The sequence below is a fragment of the Lissotriton vulgaris genome, chromosome 5 (assembly GCF_964263255.1).
Source record: "Lissotriton vulgaris chromosome 5, aLisVul1.2, whole genome shotgun sequence".
NCBI lineage: Eukaryota > Metazoa > Chordata > Amphibia > Caudata > Salamandridae > Lissotriton > Lissotriton vulgaris.
The window spans coordinates 14,608,951-14,633,346 of NC_141693.1; the positions used below are offsets into that span (position 1 = coordinate 14,608,951).

The window sequence follows — 24,396 nt, forward strand, 5'->3', positions numbered from 1 at the left end:
GACTATGTATTGTGTTAATGATGACTTGAACCATAGAGTCGGGGAGAAACCATGTCGATTTTCCCTTCGTCATCCATCCCTGATCTGTTTGGATCCCTCCTAGTTCAGTCCACTTCTTGATTTCGTCTGGTGTGGCATGTGTCTGTATGTCAATTACATCATGTGCGGGATCCCTGACTGTCATACAGTGTGTCGGTGTCGGTACTACTGTCTTTGTCAAGTCAGTTACATGAGTTTGCTTAGCTGTTCGGTCTGCCAGATCGTTACCCTGGGAGATCGTATCGGTGACTTTTGTATGTGCCTTACATTTCATGATAGAGATTGCAGTAGGCAGATGTATTGCGTCTAACAGAGCTTGAATGAGGGGACCGTGTTGAATGTTGGCACCGTGAGAAGTTAAGTAACCTCTCTCTCGCCAGAGGACTCCAAAGTCGTGAACGACTCCGAATGCGTAACGTGAATCAGTGTATATGTTAACTTTCTTATTCTTGGCTTGAATACATGCTTGTGTCAGAGCGATGAGCTCTGCTGCTTGGGCTGACAGGGTGTCGATACAATTGGTTTCAATACCTTCGGTGTCTGTCGTGACTGCGTAGGCTGCCACTAATTCTCCTGTACTTGTTCGCATACATGAACCGTCCACATAAAATGTCAGGTCTGGATCTGATAATGGAACATCTGTCAAGTCTTGTCTGGGTTTTGTTGAAATAGTAATGACTTCAATACAATCATGTGCCAATGGATCTACTCCATTTAATGGCAAAAGCGTGGCAGGATTTAATGTGCTACAGCGTTTGATTTCTATGTGTGGTTGAAACAATGTCAATTCATAACCTGTCAGTCTTGCTATGGTCAGGTGTAGGGTCTGTGTTCGATTTAAAAGGACTTCCACGGAATGTGGAACTTGTACTGTCAATTGATGTCCTAACACTATGGAATCGCTCTGTCTGATTGCTAAAGCTGTCGCTGCAACTGATTTCAAGCACGCAGGGAGGGCCTGGGCTACTGGATCTAATGTGCTAGAAAAGTAAGCACACGGTTTGTGTGAACCTGCTTGTTCCTGAGTAAGTACTGACAAAGCAGTACCTTCACGTTCTGTGACAAAAAGTGTAAAAGGTTTACTGTAACATGGTGTTGCTAAAACAGGTGCTTGACATAAGGCTTTCTTTAAGTCTTCAAAAGCTTGTGTATGTTCCTGAGTCCAAGGGAGGACAGTCGATGTCGCTGCCTCCTGAGTTGTCAACTGAATGAGTGGTTTTGCTAGAAATGCATATTGGGGAATCCATTGTCTGCAGTACGAAGTGAGGCCTATGAAAGCCCGCACCTCCTTCTGTGTCTTAGGTGGTGACATGTTTACAATTAACTGAATGCGGTCAGGAGTGAGCTGTCTCCCCACTTTGGACAGCAAGTGACCCAGGTACACAACTTGCTGAACACAGAATTGCAGCTTCGAAGGGGATACCTTGTGCCCCTTGTCAGCCAGGAAATTTAAAACTGTCAGTGATGCTTTTTCACATTCGGGTTCACTTCGAGCGGTGATCAACAGATCATCGACATACTGAAGTAGGGCAGTGTTAACTGGCATGTGGATACTGTCGAGTTGTCTTTTCAATGCTTGGCTATAGATGCTGGGGCTTTCTGTGAATCCTTGAGGTGCGCGTGCAAATTTGAAACTTCGTCCATTTAAACTGAATCCGAACAAGTATTGGCTTTCCGGATCGATTGGGACGCTAAAGAAGGCGTTCTTGAGGTCAATTACAGTAAAGAACGTCGCTTCTGAATCAATGGCTGTCAGTAATGAAGAGATATCTGGGACCACGGGGTACTGTGGTATAATGCATTTATTCAATTCGCGCAGATCAATAACTAATCGATAAACAGGTGGTGCATTTGGATCAGTACGTTTAAGAACTGGAATGATAGGAGAATTACATACATTGGAGTCGGTCTCCACAACCACTCCTTGTGCAATGAGCTCGTCAATGATTCTCAGTAAAGCCACTACAGCATCTGGGGGTAACTCGTATTGTCGAATCCGTGGTAATACCACTCCTGCTTTGAGTGTGACTCGATATGGTGTAATGTGCATACAACCTACATCAGTGGGGCTTTGTGCCCACAAATGTGCAGGGACATTCTGTAACCGGTGATTCATGTCTCTCAATACATAGTGGCCTTTAAAATCTCGCAAGAATAATCGTACTCCTTCCGGAGAACAGCATATAATAGCTCCTAGAGCTTTCAATGTCTTTATACCTAGCAAGTTTTCTGGGCATGATTTCGTAAGCAATAAATCTGTAGTCCGTGTCAAAGGACCAACTGCAAGAGGAAGGGGTTGTGATACTTCATTAATAATGGGTTTTCCTGAAAATCCAAGGGACACATTCTGTGAGCCTGAGAGGGGTGCCCCTGGAACCTCATTGTGGCTTATCGTGGTTCTGGTTGCCCCTGTATCAATGAGAAACTTTCTATCTTTCCCTAATACTTGACTGTGTACATAAGGACCCTCTTGATCTACAGGAACCTCAATAAGAGGCAAGCCAAACTCCCTCTCTAGGCTGTTTCATGTGTATCGCTGGTAATCGGGGTAATCATTTTGTGCATACTGGTACATCTGTTGTGTCGTGTTTTGTGTTGCGGTAATAGGCTGTTGCTGGGGTACTGCTACGGTCTGTGATGAAGCTGGCATAGGCGGAATATGTTGTATATTCTGGGGTACTTGTTGTTGGGCCTGATCTTGTCTAGGTGGACGCGGTCTCTCCTTGGTCTTACCCGTGGAGATATTGTGTTTCAGAACTGCACAATCGTTTATATAATGACCTGGCTGTTTACAATAGTTACATACTCCCTTAACAGGAGCCGTCGAATTACTGGGCTGGGTCGCACCCTTTTTATGACCGTCAGCAGGAACTGACTGGGCAACTAACATTTTCATTTTTGTGTCTTTCATACGTCTTTGTTCGTGTTCTTGTTCTTCTCTAATTCTATTCTGATGGTACTGTAACATTTGTAACATTTGTGAAGGAGTATTAGCTTGCCAAGTGCTTTCGACTTTCAGTACTCTGTTCTTAACCTGGGGCAGGGAATTCTCGACTAATTTCGTTACAAAAAGATGTGGATATGACTCGCTACTTGCTTTCAGGCCGCTATTGATACCAAAACATTTCTCAAATCGGGTATAGAAATCACTAGTGTCTTCATCGGTTTTCTGTTTGCAGGCTGAGATTGCACCCCAATCTTCCTTTTTCGTACTTAATAAACGTGGCAATACTTGTACTAACAATCCTGGTAACGCCTTAACTTTGTCTCCTAGCCCTAGGCCTGCAACTAGAGTATTTTCTTCATTTTCTAATGCAGCCCAATCAATCTTTGCATCTCCCACCTCCCATTCTTTTTCTTTGAGTTTCTCGTAAATACCAGGAGGCAGTAATACTTTCAATATTTTCATAAGGTCTGGATAGGTGTAATCGCCCATTAGTAACATGTCTTTTATTTCACGGTGAAAACCTGCGGGATCTTTGTCATGGCTAGGTACTAATTTTTTCATTTCCAATAATTCTATTTTTGTTATGGGTGTGTACACAAACACGCGTCTAAGCGTGTTGTCTGCATTCTGAACTGGGTGCACTTCTCGCAACGGATTCTGTCTGTCTATGTAATACATTTTTCTTTCCATGGCATGTGCTGAATCGGTCTGTGGACACAAGAAGGCACTATATCTGTGTCGATGTTCTAGAATCACTTTAATTAGATCGGTACCTAGACCTCTCCATTTATTCATGAGCAGTTCTGCTAATATATCGGGCAGGGGACCTGGATCGGAATGTTGGCTTCTATACAATAGGAGTAGGTGTTGTATCATGTATGTACCAGCTAAACGCTGTTCACTCGGTGTCATGTTCAAAAACGTGTGTGCTAACGCATCATCACCATATTTCTCGGAATTGTCAGCCCATTGCACTGCTGACCTGGCTAATTCTTGTTCGTCCATAGAATCGAGTACATGGTACCCCATTCGTTCTCGAAGCTTGTTGTCAGTGGCTTGGAATAAGTGTTCAGGAGTTCTCGGGTTACACATAGCTTCCTGAAAAATTCTTTTACTTTCTGGACGTACTGGACGCATTGAATTATTATAAGGTCTTCCTTTACCTACATAAGCTATCATTTCTCTAACTGGTAACTGTGTTTGTTCTGCTGTCTCTTCTTGTTCGTTCTCCTCCTCTGAGGATTCAAGTTTGTCTGAATCTATTTCTGGTGGTGGCTGGCTTCTTTCATGCATCTTGGTTATTGCATTTCTGATTCTTCGGTACATATTATCTATACAGGCCTGTTTATCATGATTCCCATCTGCTATATTCTGACCCCACCTATGGAGTGCTTTTACGTCATCCGGGTTCATACCCGGCCTATCCACTTCTCTTATTAGACAGTTTATAAGAAACCGTAATATCTTGCCTTGAGTATCCACTTTCTGGTAGGCCAATGCCTCCTTAATACTTTCAGGCCCTACCCCTGTTTGGACAAACTGGTATATTTTATCTAGGTGATCTACCATTCCAGGTAGTGTTAATAAAAAGTTTGTGACTCGTCGCAATCGTACTGATGCAAGCAACATTCTTTCGTCATTCTTTTTACCAGGTACTGGATCATATCTACAGTCTGCAAGACGATCTCCATATATTGTAATATCGGCTGTTCGAGGTGTACGTTGTTGTGCTAGGTCTCTATAAGTCCACCGATGTGTGGGTGGCGGGGTTTGAAAACCTGTCGCTCCTCCGGACGCGCCTCCTGAGGCGCCGGCTCCGAAGGGATTCGTTGGGTGTAAAGCAGGGGGATTAGGTCCAGGAAGAGGTGGAAGAATGGCTGGAAGACCAGGAGGAACGGGAGGAGGAGTAGCTTGTCGCAGAGGTGGGGGCTGACCATCTTGGCCGCCAGGAGGAGGTGTGCGTGGCGGTGCGGTATTAACATATTCGGGGGCTACATCGTCTAGATAGGAAGAAAGGAAAATGTCCTTTGCTGTTTTCTGATGCATTTTAGTCGGGAGCAATGGGGGTGGTAGATTTTTCGGTACTTCCGGGGTGGCCTTAGGCAAACCCTCAGCCAAAAGAGGATACATACCATTCATAAGGGTGTTTCGTTGTCTATCTACTTGTTCTATTTTTACTCGGATACCTTCCTCAACTAATACGTTTTCTCGGGCCTTTTCAGACTCCTCTCTACTTTTCTCTTCTTTTCTGTGTGCTTTTTCTGTACGCCTATGCGATTCTTTACGCCATAGTTCAATGGCATCTTTCTGTGACTGTCTGGCTTTCTTTTTCCATAATGCTTCTTCTACTCTCATGATGCAATCTGCATCCCATGTCCCAGCAGCGGGCCATCTCTGGTTCTCTGCTAGATCTTTAGTGTAATCCACCCATAAATCGAGATATAAAACGGCATCTAGGCCGTGCTTGTGGTACATAAAATACCCTGGAGTGTCCCTAGGTGGGATGGGAACAGCTTCTTCTAATATCCCTTTTCTAGTTTTTATTTGTCTTAATTTGGAGAATAACGGCATCTTAAAATCTGGCTACTTGGTTCTTACTCAGATAGAACACAATGAACACAATAATCACAATAATGAAGATCGAACAATCACTCATACCACGACATTTAGATAACACATTAAAACATTTCAAAACGAATAAAACCTACTAACTGCGTGATACTATATGTACTGCTAAACAGTACAGATACACCGTAAACAGTGCAGACAGGATATACTGCTAAACAGTACAGATACACCGCTAAACAGTGCAGACCAGGTCTGTGTACCCAAACCCGTCTTGACCGGCACAGACTAATGCGCACGTCTAGATGCGTCCCCAGCAACGGTACTCACCGGGAAGCACGGAAACAGAAGGCCTCGGAAACTCTGGACTGGACTGGACCGGACTGGATTCGGACTCGACTCGTGACGCAGATACTTCGGAACTTCGGAACCTGGTGGGCCTCCGTATACCTCGGATCTTGCTCTCTCAGCTAGGCTCTGGTCGGGATCCTCCGCACTCCTCACCGCCTCGTCTGGGTGTTGATCGCAGCCTCAGTCACCTCCGTTGGCCTGAGGGAGATACAGGAAATCCTGCGGGTACGCGTAGTTGTCCGTCCGGCTGTGGCAGGGGGCCAGGCCTGCAACGCACCTCCGGCGCGTGAGATGGGGGAGGGTCCCTATTCGGGCGCCAATTATGTGGTAAATTCTAATTACCCATGCTTAATTTATGCGGTAAAGTTCAATAAGAATAACTCAGAAAATTAAGAGGCAAAATCCGTGATATTTGAGGTTTCTCAAAAAGGGTTTTATTCCTTAAAAAGGAATTGGGTATTTGGCTCGAGCCAAGGTGGCACACCATTCCGTCACCACATAGGTTCGGGAAGGGACTGACAGACAATACTTTATTGACAGTTATTCATATATATAGTCAATGCATTACAGTAAGCATATGCAGAAGGCGTAACAGCTGAGAAGAGAGATAAAAATGTTCATACGTAACAGAAAAGGCGTTACAATAGGCGTGCATGAAGGCGTGTACTAGAAACGTCATTTAACATGATGTCACAAGTGGGTGGATCCATAAGAGAATCCTGCAGTGTCAGCAGAAATACATGGCAGAGATGCGCGCGCAGCAGCATGACGTGTGATTGACGTGTAACTGGAGGGTGAAGGGGACTTGACATTTAGCCCTACAAGTGGAGACATAAGTCTGGGATGTCAGATCAACCTAATCCCAAATCGTATCTAATATCTCATGTTTAAGGAACTGTATTATCTGGAAGGGAAAAGGTCTCTCGGACGGAGGCTATTCTATACTGGTTGTGAGTGCGTGTATAAGCGTCTACGTGTCTGCATGAGATGCGAGGGGGCATGGGCCTACCATGGCAACAGGAGCTATGAATTACTTGCACGGAGACAGTAAGGCCGGGCCCTTTGCTCTGCAGCTGGAAGGATGTTTACCTGAACTACGAGACAGGAATGTATTTTCGAGGAGCGGAGCAGATAATTCGAAGGTTGAATACAGTCTTGGCAGGCAGTAGGCCGAGCTAAGCGCCGTGAGCCGCGTAGGGAGTAAGGCAGAGGTCACGGGTACAGAGGCAGACCAGGCTGAGGCATTCAGAGTCAGAAGGCAGGAAAAGGCTCGATGGCAGAATTCAGGGCCTACTTCGCCTGGGCTGGAAAACGTGTAAAGTATGCCACAAAAAGACGTTGGCATGGCATATTTAGAAACGGAATATTCAACCCGTTCATGGCGGATCTGAAAGAGGACAGGTTAACGTTGGACGCAAATGTATTTGCGTCGTCATAGCTGGCACAGGAGGGAAGTTACATGCACTTCAAGCTAGTACATGGAGACGGTGGGGTACACGTTAGGGAACATTTCTTGACCATAAAATTTATATTTCCTCACAATTGTCGGTCATCCAAACTGCAACCTCAGATAAGCAGACCTTAAACCTATCGGCCGTGATTAACTATTAGTTGGGTGTTGCCTGTATTTGACACCACTTGAGCCAGGATGTCAGCCAGGGGTTTCATGTATATATTATATAGGGTTGAGCTCAGAATAGAGCCCTGAAGGACCCCTTTGGTAGAGTAGAACTGAACCAACACAAGGGATTTAAGTTTAACTTGAAAGGATCTGTCCTGTAAGAAAGAGATAAACCATGTTAGGGCTTTGCCTCTAATTCTGGCCTCCTGAAGCCTGTGGTTTAATATATCGTGTGATACTGTGCCAAAGGCTGCACTCAGGTCAAGTAATATCAGAGCCGAGGACTGAACCTTGTCGGCATCCCTTTTCAATATTTCTTCCAATAAGAGAAGGGCCGATTCAGAGAAGAATGTTGCTCTAAACCCCAATTAAGTAAGTTCTAGCAGCTCAATGGATTCTATGAAGCTAGTCAGGCAGTTATTGACATGCTTCTCCAGTATTTTTGCCCTAAATGAAAGGAGAGGAATGGGTCTCATATTATCTAATATGGAAGGGTCTATCTTTTCACACCAGTATGCCCAGACTGGACCAGGGGCTGCTAGGGGGCTCTATGAACTCTAATTCTAGCATCTTAGACACATCTGCTTGATGATGGACCTCACCTTATCTGATAACCTGTAAGATTTGCTCTTGACAGGGAGGGTGTCTCCTGTGTCCAAATCATAGGTGCACAGGTGGGTAGCCCTGCGATAAGATAGAACAGAGAGGGAATCTGCCCCAACACTTGATGACAGAGTCTCTGCTTGTCAGGAGTTAGGGTGTTGGACAGGATTACTCCGTCCACCGACCCATCCATCTACTTAGAGTCCAGGAGGTCAGGGAGAGGTTCACTCTCCTCTTCCACCTCCCCATCCATCACCATTAGCATGGTGACCTTAGACTTCTCAAAGTGTGGTTTGAGGCGTTAGATGTTCAGTACCAGGAGAGTCTGCCTTTGAGTCTTGAGATCCTCCAGGTAGGTGGTCTCCCCCTTCCTTTCAATTACCTGCTAGGGCCCAGTCCATTGGTCCTGGTGGGCCCCTGGCTCTAGTACCTCCACTACCATCACTTTCTTTCCAGGTGTCAACTCCATAGGAGTGGCATTCCTGTTGTAACACCCCTTCATGACATCCTGGCTGACTTCTAAGTTGTGGGAGGCTTGCTTCTGCATCCTGGCCATTTGGCTCCGCAAGGCCAGCATCTAGCTTACTACATCCCTTGGAGTTCTCTTGGGAGACAGCTCTCAGCCCTCCTTGACCAAACTCAGAGGTCCCCTGACAGAGTGCCTGAATAGAACTTTGAAGGGGCTAAAACCCACTCCCGTCTCAGGGTCCTCCCAGTAGGCAAACAACAGGCATGGTAAAAGGTCATCCCACTTTTTTCTCAGGGCCTTTGATCAAGCCTTTCAGGATCTTGTTAAATTTTCACCAAGTCCATTAATTTGGAGATGGTGGGGAGTGGGGAACTTATATGCCACTGCACACTCCTTTCATATAGCTTGCATGTATACAGACATGATGTTTGTGCCCCTGTCAGACAGCACCTCCTTGGGGAATGTCACTTGGGTAAAAATCCCCATCAGGGCCTTTGCCACTGCCGGTGTAGTCGTGGTCCTCAGAGGGATCGCCTCTGGGTACCAAGTGCCATGATCCACCAGAACCAGGATGAACCTGTGCCATGCGGACGTCTGAGGATCCACTGGCCCTACTATGTCGATGCCCACCCTCTTACAGGGGGTGTCAATGACAAGCAAGGAGTTAAGGGGAGCTTTAAGTTTCTGTCCTGCCATGCCACTGAACTGGCAGGTCATACAGGTCTTGCAGAATGTATCTAAGGCCACCTTGAGTCTGGGTCAATAAAAGTGAGGACCAAGTCGTGTCATGGGTCAATTCCAATAGGAAGGCCTGATAACACTGGGGGACCACCAGGGCCCTACAGGTCACCTGGCCAGGAGCCTTAGACTCACTGTACAGAGCGTTGTCCTTCCAGTAAAGGTGATGGATCCTGGATTAATCACTGGCTGTGTGGGCCTCACCTTGCTGCTTCAGGCCCTCAAGTGTGGGGCACTCTCTCTTTGTGCTACAGAACTCCCCCCTGGTGAGGTCTACTCCAATTGCCAACTGGCAAGCTTGGGCAGAGCATCAGGAGGAGTAATGTCCTCTTCATTGGGCTCTGGAGTTGCCTCGACCACTTTCATATTCAACTCACCAGAGGTACAGTCTAAGGCGGGTTTCCCCCATACTGGTCCCCAACCCTTCATAGAAGAGGGCTAGGCCATTGTTCAAAACTTCAGCCCCTTCTAACTCTATTCTTGGGTAGCCATGGACTGTGTGGAACCACAGATCTGTTCGGGTAAAACCCAACATCTCCAAATGAGCCTGAAGCTCCAGTTCCTTTCAGATAGTGTGCTCCCGGTCATTACCCAAGAGACAAGCCACTGGCATGGCAGGACTCATGGCAACCTTTAACAGGCCCGAAACGCCCTGTACAACTGACACCTGAGCCACCGCAAAAAAAGCATCTCTGTTGTCAGACACCACCACCTTGTGGGTGGCTTGGGTAATTACCATCTCTGGGAAGACCAGCTGACTCCTTACCATAGTCATGCTGGGCCCTGTATCTCAAAGAGCCTCTACCCCCTGCCCATTGATTGTGACCCTTTGCCTATACTATGCTGAATTATCAGGCACTTGAACCTGGCAACCATCACACTGTCACCCAGGCACTCTAGGGTAATGCCACTAAACTGCCCCCCATTAACTGGGACCACCTCCTACCTCATTACTATGCTAGCCCTCTCTGGAGCAGGGGTAGTCACATTTGACACTTGGGATCTCCTTTGTAGTATCCGTACATGTAACACTCTTGGCACTTAGGGATCTTTGGCAGCGGGTAAGTTTCCTGCGGGGGACCGGATTGGGGATTTGGACCAGACCCTTTTCCGGGGGAATGTTTTTGAGGGATGACCGAAGGCTCCTTCTTTTTGTCATCCGCTGCTACTTTTGGTGGGGACCCTGGTCCCCCTTTGGGGTGTCCCCCCAGTTATCTTTTTGGACACTCTGGTGCTGGCCCAGAGGTCGACTTCCTCAGCAAACTTCCTGCAATCAACCTTCTTCCTGTCTACCCGGTGTTAGCACAGGTCAGTGACACAGTCTTGAGGATGTGCTCCCCCAAGAATAAGATGTACAATTCCTCATAATCATTGACCTTACCGCCCAACACCCGACCCATCAGTGCCTTACCCGGGCATTCTCAGAAGTCTACCTAGTTTTGTGTGGTCAGTTTGAGGCTGGCTCTAAACCTCTAGCAGAATTTCTCCTGGGTCAGTCCAAACTTATTGATCATCACAGTCTTCATGGCAGTGTAGATAGTCTAGTCCCCCACGTCCAGTGTAAGTAGGGTTTCCCTCGCACCTGTGGCACATACCTCCATAAACTACCTCCCCTGTCCTTTTTGGGGAACCTGTGTACCTTTAAAGCCCCTTCATAGACCACCAACCATCATTCAATGTCATCTCCCACCTGGTAATGCTATATCATATGCTTTGGGGTTCAACCTCTACTCTCACTGTTAAGGACTGCAGGGGGGGCTGCCACCATTACTGTTGTAGGACCCTATGTGTAGGGCTCTAAGGGCCAACTCTCTGAGGCTAATCTCTTGAGCCATCTTTTTTGCTTCCATGGCTAGTCTCTTTTCAGCCAGACATTGCTCTTTTTCTAATTTGGCCAGGACCTGCTCCTTTTCTAATTTAGCCACATTCATATTGTGATGCAAAAATATTGTTGACATAAATTAAGAATTTTGAGTAATATTGTTTACACGAATATGGCTTTTTTTAATATCACTTGCAATAACATTTTGGTGTAAGCAATATCTTTTCATAGTTATTCTTATGTGTTTAATTCATATTTTAAGTGTATACGTTCTATATTGTGCACATTATAATTGTTATTATTTTTAAATATAATATAGGATTTATAATTTTAAATGTGATTGTTAAGAGTAATTTATAGTGTCATAGCAGGTTGTGAGATTTGCAGGGGTAAAGGTTGGGAAGTTAATTAAGTATAGTTAATTTATAATTATGATTTAATTGAACTTCATTATTTCAATGACAATTAATTATGTAAATTATGTAATTATATTTTTAAGAACTATTTTAGGTGTGGGTTGTTTTGATTGCGGGGTATAGGGTGGGAAGTTAATTGGTATAAATATTAATAATTCATTCATGATTAATTATGTAGATTGTGCTATATTTTTTAATTAATAATTTAGGTGTGGGTTGTTTTGTTTGTAGGGATTTACGGAAGGAGGTTAATTGAGTAATTGAAAAATTAATAATGTAATATTAATTTGTTAAATGATACTAATTGAAATTGTGTAATTATTATGTATTTTTAGTGGGGTTTTTGTGTGTCTGTTGCTACTTTTTCAGGAGTATCGGGTGTGAAGTTAATTGACTAATAATTAATTATTAGTAATTTAGTCTTTTTGTATTTAATTGCTAATTAGTTATGTAAATTGTGCAATTATTATTTATTTATGTTATGTTTTAGGTGTGTGTTGTGTTTATAAGGGTATAAAGTGTGAAGTTAATTAAGTTCCACACTTTTCTTACTGTTGCACAGAATGAGTGGGAATAGTAACTGCTTCGTAGTCCAACGCCTTCCCTATTTTTGCACACACTGGTGTGGAAATAGTATGTCTATTTTTTACATTGTTTAATGTTTTTATTATGATTTAAATACACTTAATATTCATTTTTAATTTTTTTAATTTTGTGTTATTTGTGTATATGTCTATAATATATTTGTATGATATTTTTTGTAAATATTTTTTAATGATTTCATTACTTCATTTTTAAATGTTTTATGTGTGTATAGATATATGTCTGGGTCTTCCACTGCTATGTATCAAGAGTTAGGGTGGTACAAAAAACTATGAGTGAGCTACTCCAAGTGGTCTTTAAATTCAACATCTCTTCTCTCACCCACCAGCATTCATGGGCGCAGACCGGGGTAGTTGAATCCAGCTGCTTTCTTTGATGAAGTAAGTTAACAAGTAAAGTTTGGGTTAGATCCCTTTTGTTCACCCGCCTCTTTCATAAGAGTCTCTGCTGCTTCCCTAATGACTCTCACAAATGAGGCTGTCTTCATAAGAGTGCACTAAGTGAATATTTCTTCTCTAGAGTGTCCAGGAGGAAGGCTTGTCCTTGTAATTAAGTCCATCCATGGGTGAAACTCTTCAGCAAACTAGACCTATCTGCTTTTTATGGCAGTTGTTTTCTACGGTATTGTCTTTTGTGGTACCTTGCGCACTGCACCAAGTGTGGTTTGTTTTGATTTTATTACTGGGTATAGTTTGCAATATCCAAATGTTTCAATGGCATGAAGAGCTTGAAGGAGCACTCACAATATGTTATGTGAACATTATAAAATGTATTTGTTCTCTTTACCTACCGACCCAAGAGCTTGATACTAGAGCACAAATTATCTCCCAAGTGTCAACTCATATTTGTTAATACATTGTTAATCTTACTAGGGTAACCCACCATTAGCCAATAAAGGCTTAGTATGGGACATCTGACTCAGTGATTGTAATACCTTTTTACATAAGGCCCATTTCAAGAGCTCCCTCACTCAAGGTGAGCCCATCCAGTTGCATTGCCAGACTGGATGATGGACTCTATGATGAAATATGCGATAGTGAACCTGCTCTGAGAGTTTATTTTGAAAACCCATTTGAGGGAATGAACTAAGCTAAACCAGAATCATAAGAGATGCAATGATATATATCAATATTTTTTCAAAAACTCCTTTCTCCATTATTCAAGAATATTGTACCTATTGGAAGATGAAAGACGGATGCCTCACTGACTACCTTAGCTATCATCAGTTACTTGATGCTATGCAGTCTGGATTCAGGCCTAACTGCAGTACACAAACAGCACTCATTGTCACCACAGACAACATCTGCTTGATCCTTAACTGAGGACACATGACAGCCCTCATCCTCCTGGACCTATATGCAGCATTTTACATGGTCTCACAAGCCATCCTCATCAGGGGCCTGCAGGAGATTGGCATCCAGGGAGCTGCTCTCTGCAGGATCTGCTCAGTCATAAGGGATAGAGAGAAGTTGTCAGCCTGGCACCTTACTCCTCAGAAGTCTGCAAACTCATCTGTGGAATGCCACTAGGTTCATCACTCAGCCACACTTTCTTCTTCTTTAATGCATTTGATCCCTCTGGTCAACGTCATCTTCACACACAACATCAACATCCTCTCCTATGCCGATGACACGCAAGCTGTACTCTCCTTCTTGGATAAGACCCTCAGTACAAGAAACAAATCCACTGCCTCCATGTCCAAAGTCGCTAACTGGATAAAAGACAACTGCTTCAAGCTCAATACTGAAAAGACGGAAGTAGTAGTCTTTGGTAAGAACACCTCAACATTGGACTCCAAGTGGGGGCAGGCCAAACTGGGACTGACACCCACATTCAGCACCCACGCAAGGAACCTGGGAATAATCATCAATAGCAAACTGTACAGGACCCCACAGGTGACCGCCATCACTGCAGCCTGATTCCACACCCTGAAGATGCTGAGGAAGATCTTCACATGGCTCCCAAGCACACTAGCCTGCTACAATCCATCGAGAGTGCCACAGCCAGATTCATCCTCAACTTCTCACACAGAACTCACATCATACCACACCTCAGGGAGCTCCAGAAACACATTCAGTTCAAATGCCTCACATACACATTCAAGTCACTACACCTCACCCACCTGAATAGTCGCATCTCCTACATCAACTAAATAGATAGCTCTGCTCAGCAGGACTCCTACTCATATATTTCTGACATATACACAGATGGACGGGCGTGTTTTTATACTGCTTCACAGGTATGGAATGGCCTACCGTTCCACATCACCCCCTCCTCCTTTCTTCTTGAATTCTGCAAAAAGATGAAGCATTGGCTTTGCAATCAACCAACCTACCGTAGGCAGGGCTAAGCACACACACCTGCCCAGTGCAAGGATACCCTCATGCATGATGGTACGCTTTATCAATACACATACCATAACATGATACTGTCCCCACAAATTCTTCCTTCTCCTAGTCTATATGTGAATAACAACGTCAACCATGGGCTCAAAGTGTTAATATGTAAGTTTACCAAAGGGCTCCATTTTGGATTATTGGCACCCATTTTATCAGCCCTCTGCAATCTTTAAATTGTTTGACTCTACTGTCATCCATCTTTCTGTAGGCCAGTGCCATCTCAATCATGCAGAGCAAGTGCTACGTCCTGCTTGCTAGGGTTGTGCATATTTAGAGCCATACTCCCAACATGCTTTATAAAACCTGACTGCAGAAACTTCATCATTTATCCTTTGGAATACTTTTGCAGCAGGTTTTCTAGTCCACATCATCTGTTTTACTACAAACCTCACTGGCAGCGTGTTGTTAGCCCTGGTTTGCCTCTGAATGTCAGTGCTACTGGTCTGATGGTTAACCAAGGTTCTGTTTCCTGTTTTCAAAAGTCACCAAGCCCTTGAATGCTGCATCTAGCTCCTCTGATAACCAATGACTCCTACTTCACACACTCCCATACCAGAACCTGAAGGTCCTCACCCGTGATCCATACTTACCAACCGGCTCTGGATTCATATTCGGCAATTTGGGCATCCAACGCTGACGCTTTGCGGCAATGGGGTGTTGCTTGCCTGGGCTTCGGTGACCAACCTCAAGAGCGCGTGCATCTTAAACGAGACAAAGCATCACCAACTTAGTCATACAGCTGTGGTTCAGAGTGCTCAACAGTTTCTGGATGAGAGGGCAGTGGGTGCTCTGCATGTTCAGCTCTTGCACAAACGACCAGATGTCTGACCAGTAAATAAGGTTTCTGTCAGCTAACATTTTCCTCCCACGCTTCCACAGCCCTAGGAAGCACTGAACTAGAAGATTGTGGCACACTAACATCGTGAACAAACATTTGAGGCACAAAATATCAACAGGTAAGTGCACACAGGGAACTGTAGATTCATTTTTCTTAACTCTGCAGCTACCTACCTTGCTATATAAAGCTTCAATGTACCTAGCTGTGAAGTGAGGCATAGAAAATCTATACATACCTACCTTTGGATAATTTGTCCCCCAATATCTTGCCTATGATATCAGTGTCCTCCAATATCCTATTTCGGTATTCTAGAGGCGCGCACACTGAACACGATGCTCCCCACAGTGTTCGTATACAGTATCCCTGTTATTCCCGAATCATGGAGGGGTTCGATTCGCTGCCCTATATATAAGAAGGACAATCCACCATTGCCTGGCAGCTGTCCCATGGTCCTTTGATGTTAAATTGAAGAGTGATGTTTCCCTACTTTTAATTGTTTACAGAGATGATCAGATGGAAACCATTTGATTTCTCCTTTTTGTCGCCCTTCATGTGAGACTTAGGGCAACATTGCAGCCTCCGTGATGTTGGTTCATTCGTACACACATAGTAAGAGGGTGCGGTGCACCACGCGAAGCGGCTGACTCCACAGCCCCGGGTTCACAGCTCGATTGCCGGCAGCAGCTCAGCTCAGCTCAGCATCCTGTGACTCTGGGCAATAGCTCGCTTAAATTCCTCTCACAGACAAGTCAGCAAGAGATTAGCGCCTACATCTCTATCTTTTAATCTCTAAATATACGATCGCCAAATCTGGATCCCTCTGCTTGGGTTTTATGGACCTTACCTCAGCATTTGACTGGGTGAATGGAATAAATTGTGGATTTTACTCGATGACCTAGGGGTCGAGCCGGCGATTATAAATGTATTAATGCTCATACTCCTGTTGCAGTTAGACACACACAAGAAAGGGGTCTTACTGATTCTTTTAAATTACCTAGAGGGGTTTGTCAAAAGTGTATTCTTGCCCCTTTTTTATTCACGTTATATACTAACGGTTTAGAATCCACCCCAATATCAGTAAAGGCTGACACTCCCAAAGTAGACAGGAGACCAGTGCCTGTCCTGTTGTATGCTGACGATGCAGTTCTGATAGTGTGTCCATCTATGGGCCTGCTGGACTTAACAGATGTTTTTTTTTTCTTTTGTGACTGGGCTGGACCTGTCTCCTAATTTAAAACATCGCATGTCATGGAATGAGGTAATTGGGTGACCAGAACTAAGACCTACAAGGCAGGAACGCACAGCTTAGTCGAGGTCCCGGCTTTCTCACACCTTAGAATCTTATTTGATGCCAAATTAAATTGGCAATACATGCAAGAGGGAAAGCTATTGGGCATGAAAAATTCAATAGGAGTCATTGCAAATTACACCCACCAATTAGGAACATGGTCACCGGGGGTGATTTCAAAATTATACCAGTCTTTCTGTATCTCCAAGGTCTTGTATGGTAGTGAGGTTTAGGGGGTACATGGCAGTCAACAATCTACAGACTGCACAAGATAAATATTTAAGACTGATATTTAGGGTACCCCTTTATATCCCATACACGAAGAATCAGGGATCAACTACATAACTAACCTGGTGGCTGGTAAGCCTCTGTTGTGTTGGATGAAGATTTGGTCTAGTGAGGAAGCAGCTGTTAACCGGTAACTAATCTTGGACTGCCTCTCACTTGGCCAAGCATTTAAAATCCCATGGTTAAGGTATGTCAACGAGACCCTAACAGTCCTAGGATGAGCCGACATTTTTCTGAGACATGATACAGTGAAGTCTCAGGACAGAAAATTGGTTAATAAATTGTTTTTTAAAAATGCTACTGCATTTTGTGAGGGTAAGGAGCTTATAAACCTATGGTAAGAAGGCATGTCTTAGTTAAATCTGTACAGGGCATGGAGATTTATGTCTATTCCAACTAGTGCCTATGACAGATTTTTCATCACCCGTTTTAGACTAAGTCTGCTTCACCATCCCTTGCTGGCTTTGTTTTACATGTAGGAGATAGAGATCTCTGCTGCTGAGACAATAGGTTGCCACAGGATACCCTACATTTTGTTTTTTATGTAAACATTTCACCTATTATTGGCGATTGTTTCGAAAACCTTTTTTAAAAGAATTGAGATTTAGGAATGTCTGAGTATATCTATTGATTTTTGCAACTCCTGCGTAATGTTTGCACGCTTTTTGTTGTTATGAATTTCCTAAGAGCAGCACTAAGATCAAGAAATTCTAGAAGCGACTGATGGATATAGGGACTTTTGTGATTTTGCACGCATTGTGACAAGTTGTTTTAAATGATTTTTTTTATTGTTTTTATCCTTGTCTCATTTATGGCTGGGATTACTGCTGAATAAAGATTATTATTACAGGGGTGTGGAATTTTAAAAATAATCTACTTGGCCAAGGGAGAAAATGCCACTGAGATTTACATGTCCTGTAAAATCTACTTGTCGGGGCATGGCCAAGATGGCGCAAGTGTAGGACGTGCCAACCGCCGCCCCGACCCCTTGGCCCGGGCCCTACCTGCATAGCGAAGTATAGCTGATCCCCACTCGCAGGCACAGTCCCCCTTTGGACCCGGGACCCGCTGCGGAGCTGCTGTCCTGAAAACGGCACGCTCTCGGCACCCAGACTCCGAGATTTGCTCCGCGCCGTGCCGGGCTCGATCTGCGGCCTGCCTCGTGGCCGCGCAGTGAGGAGCATGAGAGCGGCCGTACCTTCGTGGGACGCTTGTCGGAGTCCTACCCCTGAGTGCTGACTTCTGAGACGGGGTTGAGTGGACCCAGTGCCCCGCTATCAGCAAGATCCTAGGGCGGTGGTGTGCACTCTCGGCTGTGGTGGCAGAAGGGCGACACAGGCCTGAGTTCGGCAGCAGAGCAGCGCTGTCAGTTTGAACAGGTGAGCCGCTCAGCAGCAGCGATCGGCCCCGGGGAGCATCAATGTAGCTGAGCCCCCAACACTGAGGTGAGACGAGCACACTGCTTGCATTGCGCCTGGACCTAGGGGCTCCCCGGTGGGGGCTGCGGATTACCAGCCCTGCGCCCGACTCTCCAGCTGTTGTTCCTCCCCAAGTGGAGGTTCTACCATCAGTGCCCTGTTAAGCGGGGCAAAGTCAAGCGAGGCCCTTGTGCCTTGGAAGACGGTGTGGGGCTGGAAGAGCCGCATGCTGCATGCATGATCCAGCACACCCCCACCTGCGGCCACATCAAGGGGAACTTGAGGTTAGTAGTCATTCCTGCTGAGGCACCCATTCGGAGATGCTGGGAGGTGATGCCCTGTGGGACCGGGACTGTGCACCCCACTAATCTAATCTAGGGAAGACAGATCTGTCAAGGATCTTCCACACAAGCCTGGAGCTGGGGGTTCTGAAGCTATGCCAGCACAGAGCGACGCAATGGCAAGACGCAGCTCGGATGACCCGGAGGGGCAAGTCACACGCAGTATCCTTGAATCTCTCTTCACGGATCTCACAAGAGAATTCTATGCCATGAAAAGGACCTGACTACAGAGATCCGTGAGATGCGCAGAGATATGGACTCGGTGGGGGAGAGGGTCGAGGAGTTGGAGAACCAAACGACCGCCCAAGATTTAGAAGTGTCCCAGCTTCAGCAGGCGGTCCTGAGACTCCGGAACCAGCAACTGGATCTCCAAGCTCATGCACATAATCTGGAGATCCGCTCCAGTCGCAACAATATCAGGATCCGGGCGGTGCCTCAGGGGACGGAAGAACAGGACATTGAGACCTTCCTCGTGGACTTGTTTAGCCATATTCTGGGCGGCCCTCCAGATCAAGAGATCCGATTGACTCGGACACACCACGTGGGGCTCAGAATACCAGCGACTGGCCCCCCCTCCCGATATCCTAACGTGTCCATGACTTTAAGCTTAAAGAGCGCATCCTGCAAGAGGCAAGGGCCTAACACCCTATTCATTTCCGCTCTTGCAGACCCCTTCTCTTTCAGGACCAAGCCTCATCCACTTTGCAGAAACGGCGGGCGTTCTGCCCTGTCACAGCATTTTTACGCTCAAAGGACATTTCTTATTCCTAGGGCCACCCTTTTAGACTTATTTTTAAATGGGAGGTCAGGCTCCGCCAGGTCCGCTCTTTCAGGGAAGCCTCATCGCTCCTACATCTCCCGGAAGACGACCGCGCTACCCCAGAACGGGCTTCCCCCATGGGGCACAGAGCTGATCCCAAGCAGTGGCAAAGTGTTGGGAACTCCCCTCGGGGGTTTTGCCCGGACTCAGAGACCATAGCTAAGGAACGCTCAGCCGTCTTACAATCCTTGTCAGAAGATTTGAACGCCGCAGACTGAAACGCATTGGTAACGGGGATGTCCTCCATTATCTTACTGAGTTTCATCCTGATCTCATAGCTGTCCGGCCCGAGGATTATCGCCATGGAGCGCATGGCTGTGCTGCAATCTTTTTCAGATGACTCGAACGCTGCAGACTGACCCACACCGACCTGGGTAACGCTTGTTCTAATTCTCTGGGATCTATCTTGATCTGGCTGGCTAGGCACTGTGCGGGGTTGGGGCGGCGGGAGCTCCTTCTCTCATCTCACGTCTCTCCACAGGGTTACTCGCCAGGGACATTTGTGGACCTCACGAGCCATGTTTGTTTTCTATTGTGACTTCTTTGTTATGGGTTTCGGGGTACATTCCTTCTCCTCCTAGCAAATATGGGTTGATGGTCTCTGCAATTGGTCCCTCATGCCCGCCTCAACAGGTCCAGGGGCAACTGTTAGTAGCTTACTCCAGAGTTTCATCTTATGTCGACTGATATTAATATCCTGTCCCTTAATGTTAAGGGGCTCAACAACCCCACCAAACCGCGAGCAGTCTTGTCCTTCCTCAAAAACTCTGAAACCCACATCTGCCTGCTCCAAGAAATACACCTTCTCGCAGAGGCTGAGGTCCAGGGCCTTTCCCTTTCAATTGTTCTCTTCTCATTCCTCCAAAACCGAGGAGGGGGCGATCCTGGTCTCAGCTTGGTACCCGGGTCTTATTGGTTGCAAACAAGCCGAGATCAGAGGCAGGTTTCTGGCACATACCTTCACCCTGGGCACACGCACTCTCACAGTAGCGACTGTATATGTTCCCAACAGTATCCAAGAGGCATTCATCTGAGACATAGTACATGAGTTCACAGGCCTCCCTGTCAGAACTGTGCTCATAGGGGGAGATGGCTCGATGGACCGGTTGGGGCAGTGGTGGGGGCAGACCGGTGCTCTTTCTGGGGACAGGAGACAACTTTTTTGCAGAGGTTGGGCTCACAGACATTTGGTGGCTGCGCCACCCAGGGAATACACCTTCTACTCCCAACCCCACAAGACATATGCCAGAATTGATTATGTGCTCACCTCTGATACCTTGACTCAACAGACACAATATGTTGAAATCCTTCCCAGCCCACTATCACATCATTCAGCGGTGTGGATTTCTCTATCCTTGCATCAAAGCCGGCCCTCCCGGCGGTTCTGGCACATGCGGGAGACCATGTTGCAATGCCCCTCAGTGGTACAGCAAATCCAACAATGCATAAGTAACTATCTAGACATCAATGATTCCCCCTTCATCTCCAAAACGACCCTTTGGGAGGCACTGAAAGCGGTGGTTAAAGGGGAATTCCTGGGAATAGCGGCAGCAGACAATTAGGACAGGAGAGAGAAAAGGAAGTGCTCGTTCAGGGAAGTAACTGAACTAGAACGCATCCACCAGCGGACAGGGGCGCCTGGAGTCTGGAAACAGCTTAAGGCAGCTAGAGCGCAGCTAGCAGGGCTGGGTGTTGACTGGGCTAATTACTCAACCCTTTGCCTGAAACATGCCTTCTATGTGGGGGGAGATAGGTGTGGGCGACTTCTTGCCAACCGATTGCGTGTGCAGGCACAGTCCCTGTTTGGACCCGGGACCCGCTAATGGTTCGGGTGTACAACTCGATCAGAGCACACCAGGCCTTCCATGCTAGAGGTATTGATCTCGGTAATACCCATTCCAAACTGATTATCAGTATTAGGAGTACTATGTTCAAACTGTTGGACCCTGTATCATAATGACGGTGTAGTCAAGGTATAACACCGGTGTGTGCTGCCAAAGTACTTGTTATGAAGGAATAAAAGTGCGTCCATGTGGCACCGGTATCATCGGAGGAGTGTGGACTTAAACTCGACGGTTCCCCTACCTGCAGCACCTATATTTTGTTGATTTTGAAAACTAAGATCACCTCATTCTACTCGCAAAACACCAGGGGCATCATTTATGAGAAATGACGCATCGCTGCGTGAAAGCAGCGATGCGTCACTTCTCAGTGCCCACTCCTTGCGACATTTTTGATGCGTCATATTTAATGTATGACGCATCATGTCGCAAGGAGTTACAGTTACGTCAGTATTTCTGACGTATCTGTAAGTGCAAAAGTGACGCATTGCTGGAATGTGTCACAAAAGTGACGCAACTCCAGCAATGCGTCCTTTCACATGGGGCAAGCCCCATATGAAAGGGCCTGCGTCAGTCTTACGCCTGCTGTGAGGCAGCCGCAAGATTTTGACGCAACGGCGTCCTAAAAGTGACGCAGTGAAATCTCATAGATTTCACTGCGTCACTTCTACGACCCTTCCTTGCGTCAATACGCCCCCCTTGCATACATTATACCTGGCGCAGTTATAATGTGGCGCAGGGGTTTACAAAGTGATGCATCTACCTAGATGCGTCACTTTCTAAATATGGCGCAACAAGGCGCATTTTTTATGCCACTGGTGCGTCAAAAAAAGTGACGCACCGGCGGCGTAAAAGTGACGCACAGCCTCATAAATGAGGCCCCTGGATTATGCATCAGGATTGCCGGGTTGGTATTATCACCAGTTTTCTGCATACGAGGCATCACCTAGATTATGACAGACGCTCCAAGTGTAGTACTTTGACATTCCTACTTTGCTTTACAGTCTGCCCTGCCGGGTTGGAATGATCGCCTGCCTTGGGACGTTACCGTTTTTATGCAACTCCCTACAACCCTGAAGAGTCAAGGGACCACTTTTCCCTGACGAAACACGTGTCGGCTGGTTGAGTTTTTCAGCACAATAAAGAACTTTCACCACACTCAAGAATTCTGTACATATTGCTTACGTCAACACTTGAATTTACTTGTTTTACCTTGTATGTGTGTTCAGGATTTAGCCAGACTGTATTGCTGTGGGGTTTTCCCTACACACATTGAGGGGTTGTAAGCGTCTCGCCTCCCTGGTTAGCACCATACCCACTAGTTTAGTCTGACACATGAAACGCACATATGCAGAGCGCCTGGTCTTCCTATTCTCTAAAACCCTCTCTTCAGTTGTCTACAGCAAAAGTGTGAAAGGTGTGACTTCTACTGATGTTGGTTGGGCAGGACACCCTACACTGAGGTCTGTGGCCAGCCTTCTGATTGACTAATCGATCTATAGGTGGGAGACGCAGGAATGCTGGTGCATAATTCTAAGGATCTTGACAGGCAAGAAGTGAACACAGTTGTTGCAGAAGTTAAATCTTTGTATCCATGATAACGACTTCTGCTCAGTGAGATAACCTGACGCAAGATCACGTTTTATTGATCCCCACGTTACCATAACTCCTCTAGGCCTTCCCCTCCCTGGATTCTGCGGGTCATTTAAAGCAAGGCTAGCTGGGAGCTCCTTCATCTGAGGGGTCTGGCTTTTTTCGGGTATGGGAGTGCTTCTACCTGCCCTTTCTTCAAATGAATCCACCCAGCTGGAAACCCTCTTGCTTACTAGGAATTTCGTCTTAGAAAAAGTCAGAGGATGTGGCTCAGAACAAGAATAGCAACACCCCTGCACCTCCACGGCGGCACAACATTTCCATTGATTGAGCCTTCAGCACTTGTACCAGATGAACAGGCCACGCACACCAAACTGGCCTGTTTACTTGAGGACCTCGACTACTGGGGAAGGGGAATCCTTATAAAGGCAGCAGAAAGTAAAAGAATATTATTGCCACAAATACCCATATTTTCACATCAACTTTATTTGATTTATCACAAATACCCATATTTTCACATCACAGCAACTGGCTGCTGAAGTCTGTTCTTTTTGTGTAGATAAGTTGGAACATCTACAAACACTCTCATGACTTGCGGGCCACATACATATTTCTGCCTCGGAATTTAGCACACAAGCGAGTAATATGATATCTGGCAGTACATTACACTCCCTTAAGACCTTACAAGGTGAGCAAGGGAGGAGCAGTGCGAATGCTCACAGTGGCAAGTCGATGCTCCCGTGAAACCATGACCTTATCTGTGCAGACACACACCCAAAGGAATCACCGATGCATGCACACATATCAACACAGCCACACAGTGAGCAGTGACTGAGGCCTCCAGGCAGCACGGCCTTGACCTCTGGTGGGAAATAGTAGAGATAACACTGTGGTGGAGTCGACTCACTGGGTAATGTTCACCCCTTGACAACAATATCATTTCAGTATTTCAGAATTCTTTGTTTTTGGTGTAGCGCTTTGAAGCACACCGTGCAGTTCCAGGAAACAATTTACATACCAGATGGTTTCAGCTGCAAAGCAGCAATAGAGTCTGGCATTGTGTTGAATTTTTATGATTTGTGTATAACGTCTACAGTCCCGTATCAGAGAGCACTGCCCCCTCAATCCTATGCTGGTTTTAGCCACTAAAGTGTGTGCGGGAGTCGATCGGCGAGGCGTTGGTGTCCATTTGGGGGCTTCGCATTCTGCCACCACTGGCTTTGGGGGCTATGCAGTAATTAGCCTCGGACATGCCGCTGTGTTGCTAATCACCCCTGCTGTGCGTGATGTCAGTTTAACTGCTTTTCAGGTCTTCAGGTCACGGGGTGACAGGTCACTACTGACAGCTTCTCGTTTCATCCATTACAGAGGAGAGGGGTGGAGAAGGGGGGTGGCG

At 46.1% G+C, this 24,396-nt stretch overlaps 1 protein-coding gene across 1 annotated transcript in view; it reads right to left on the minus strand.

Annotated features, from left to right (window-relative positions):
* LOC147709998 (uncharacterized) overlaps positions 1-19,870 on the minus strand; it is a 67,154-nt gene extending 47,284 nt beyond the window's left edge. Inside the window, exons 1-2 of the mRNA XM_086919303.1 lie at positions 19,750-19,870; positions 15,164-15,274 (exon numbers count right to left, since the gene is read on the minus strand). Of these exons, the coding sequence (XP_086775429.1) occupies positions 15,164-15,274; positions 19,750-19,870 (232 nt within the window). The remainder of the gene's footprint in view (positions 1-15,163; positions 15,275-19,749) is intronic.
* Between the last annotated feature and the right edge of the window lie 4,526 nt (positions 19,871-24,396).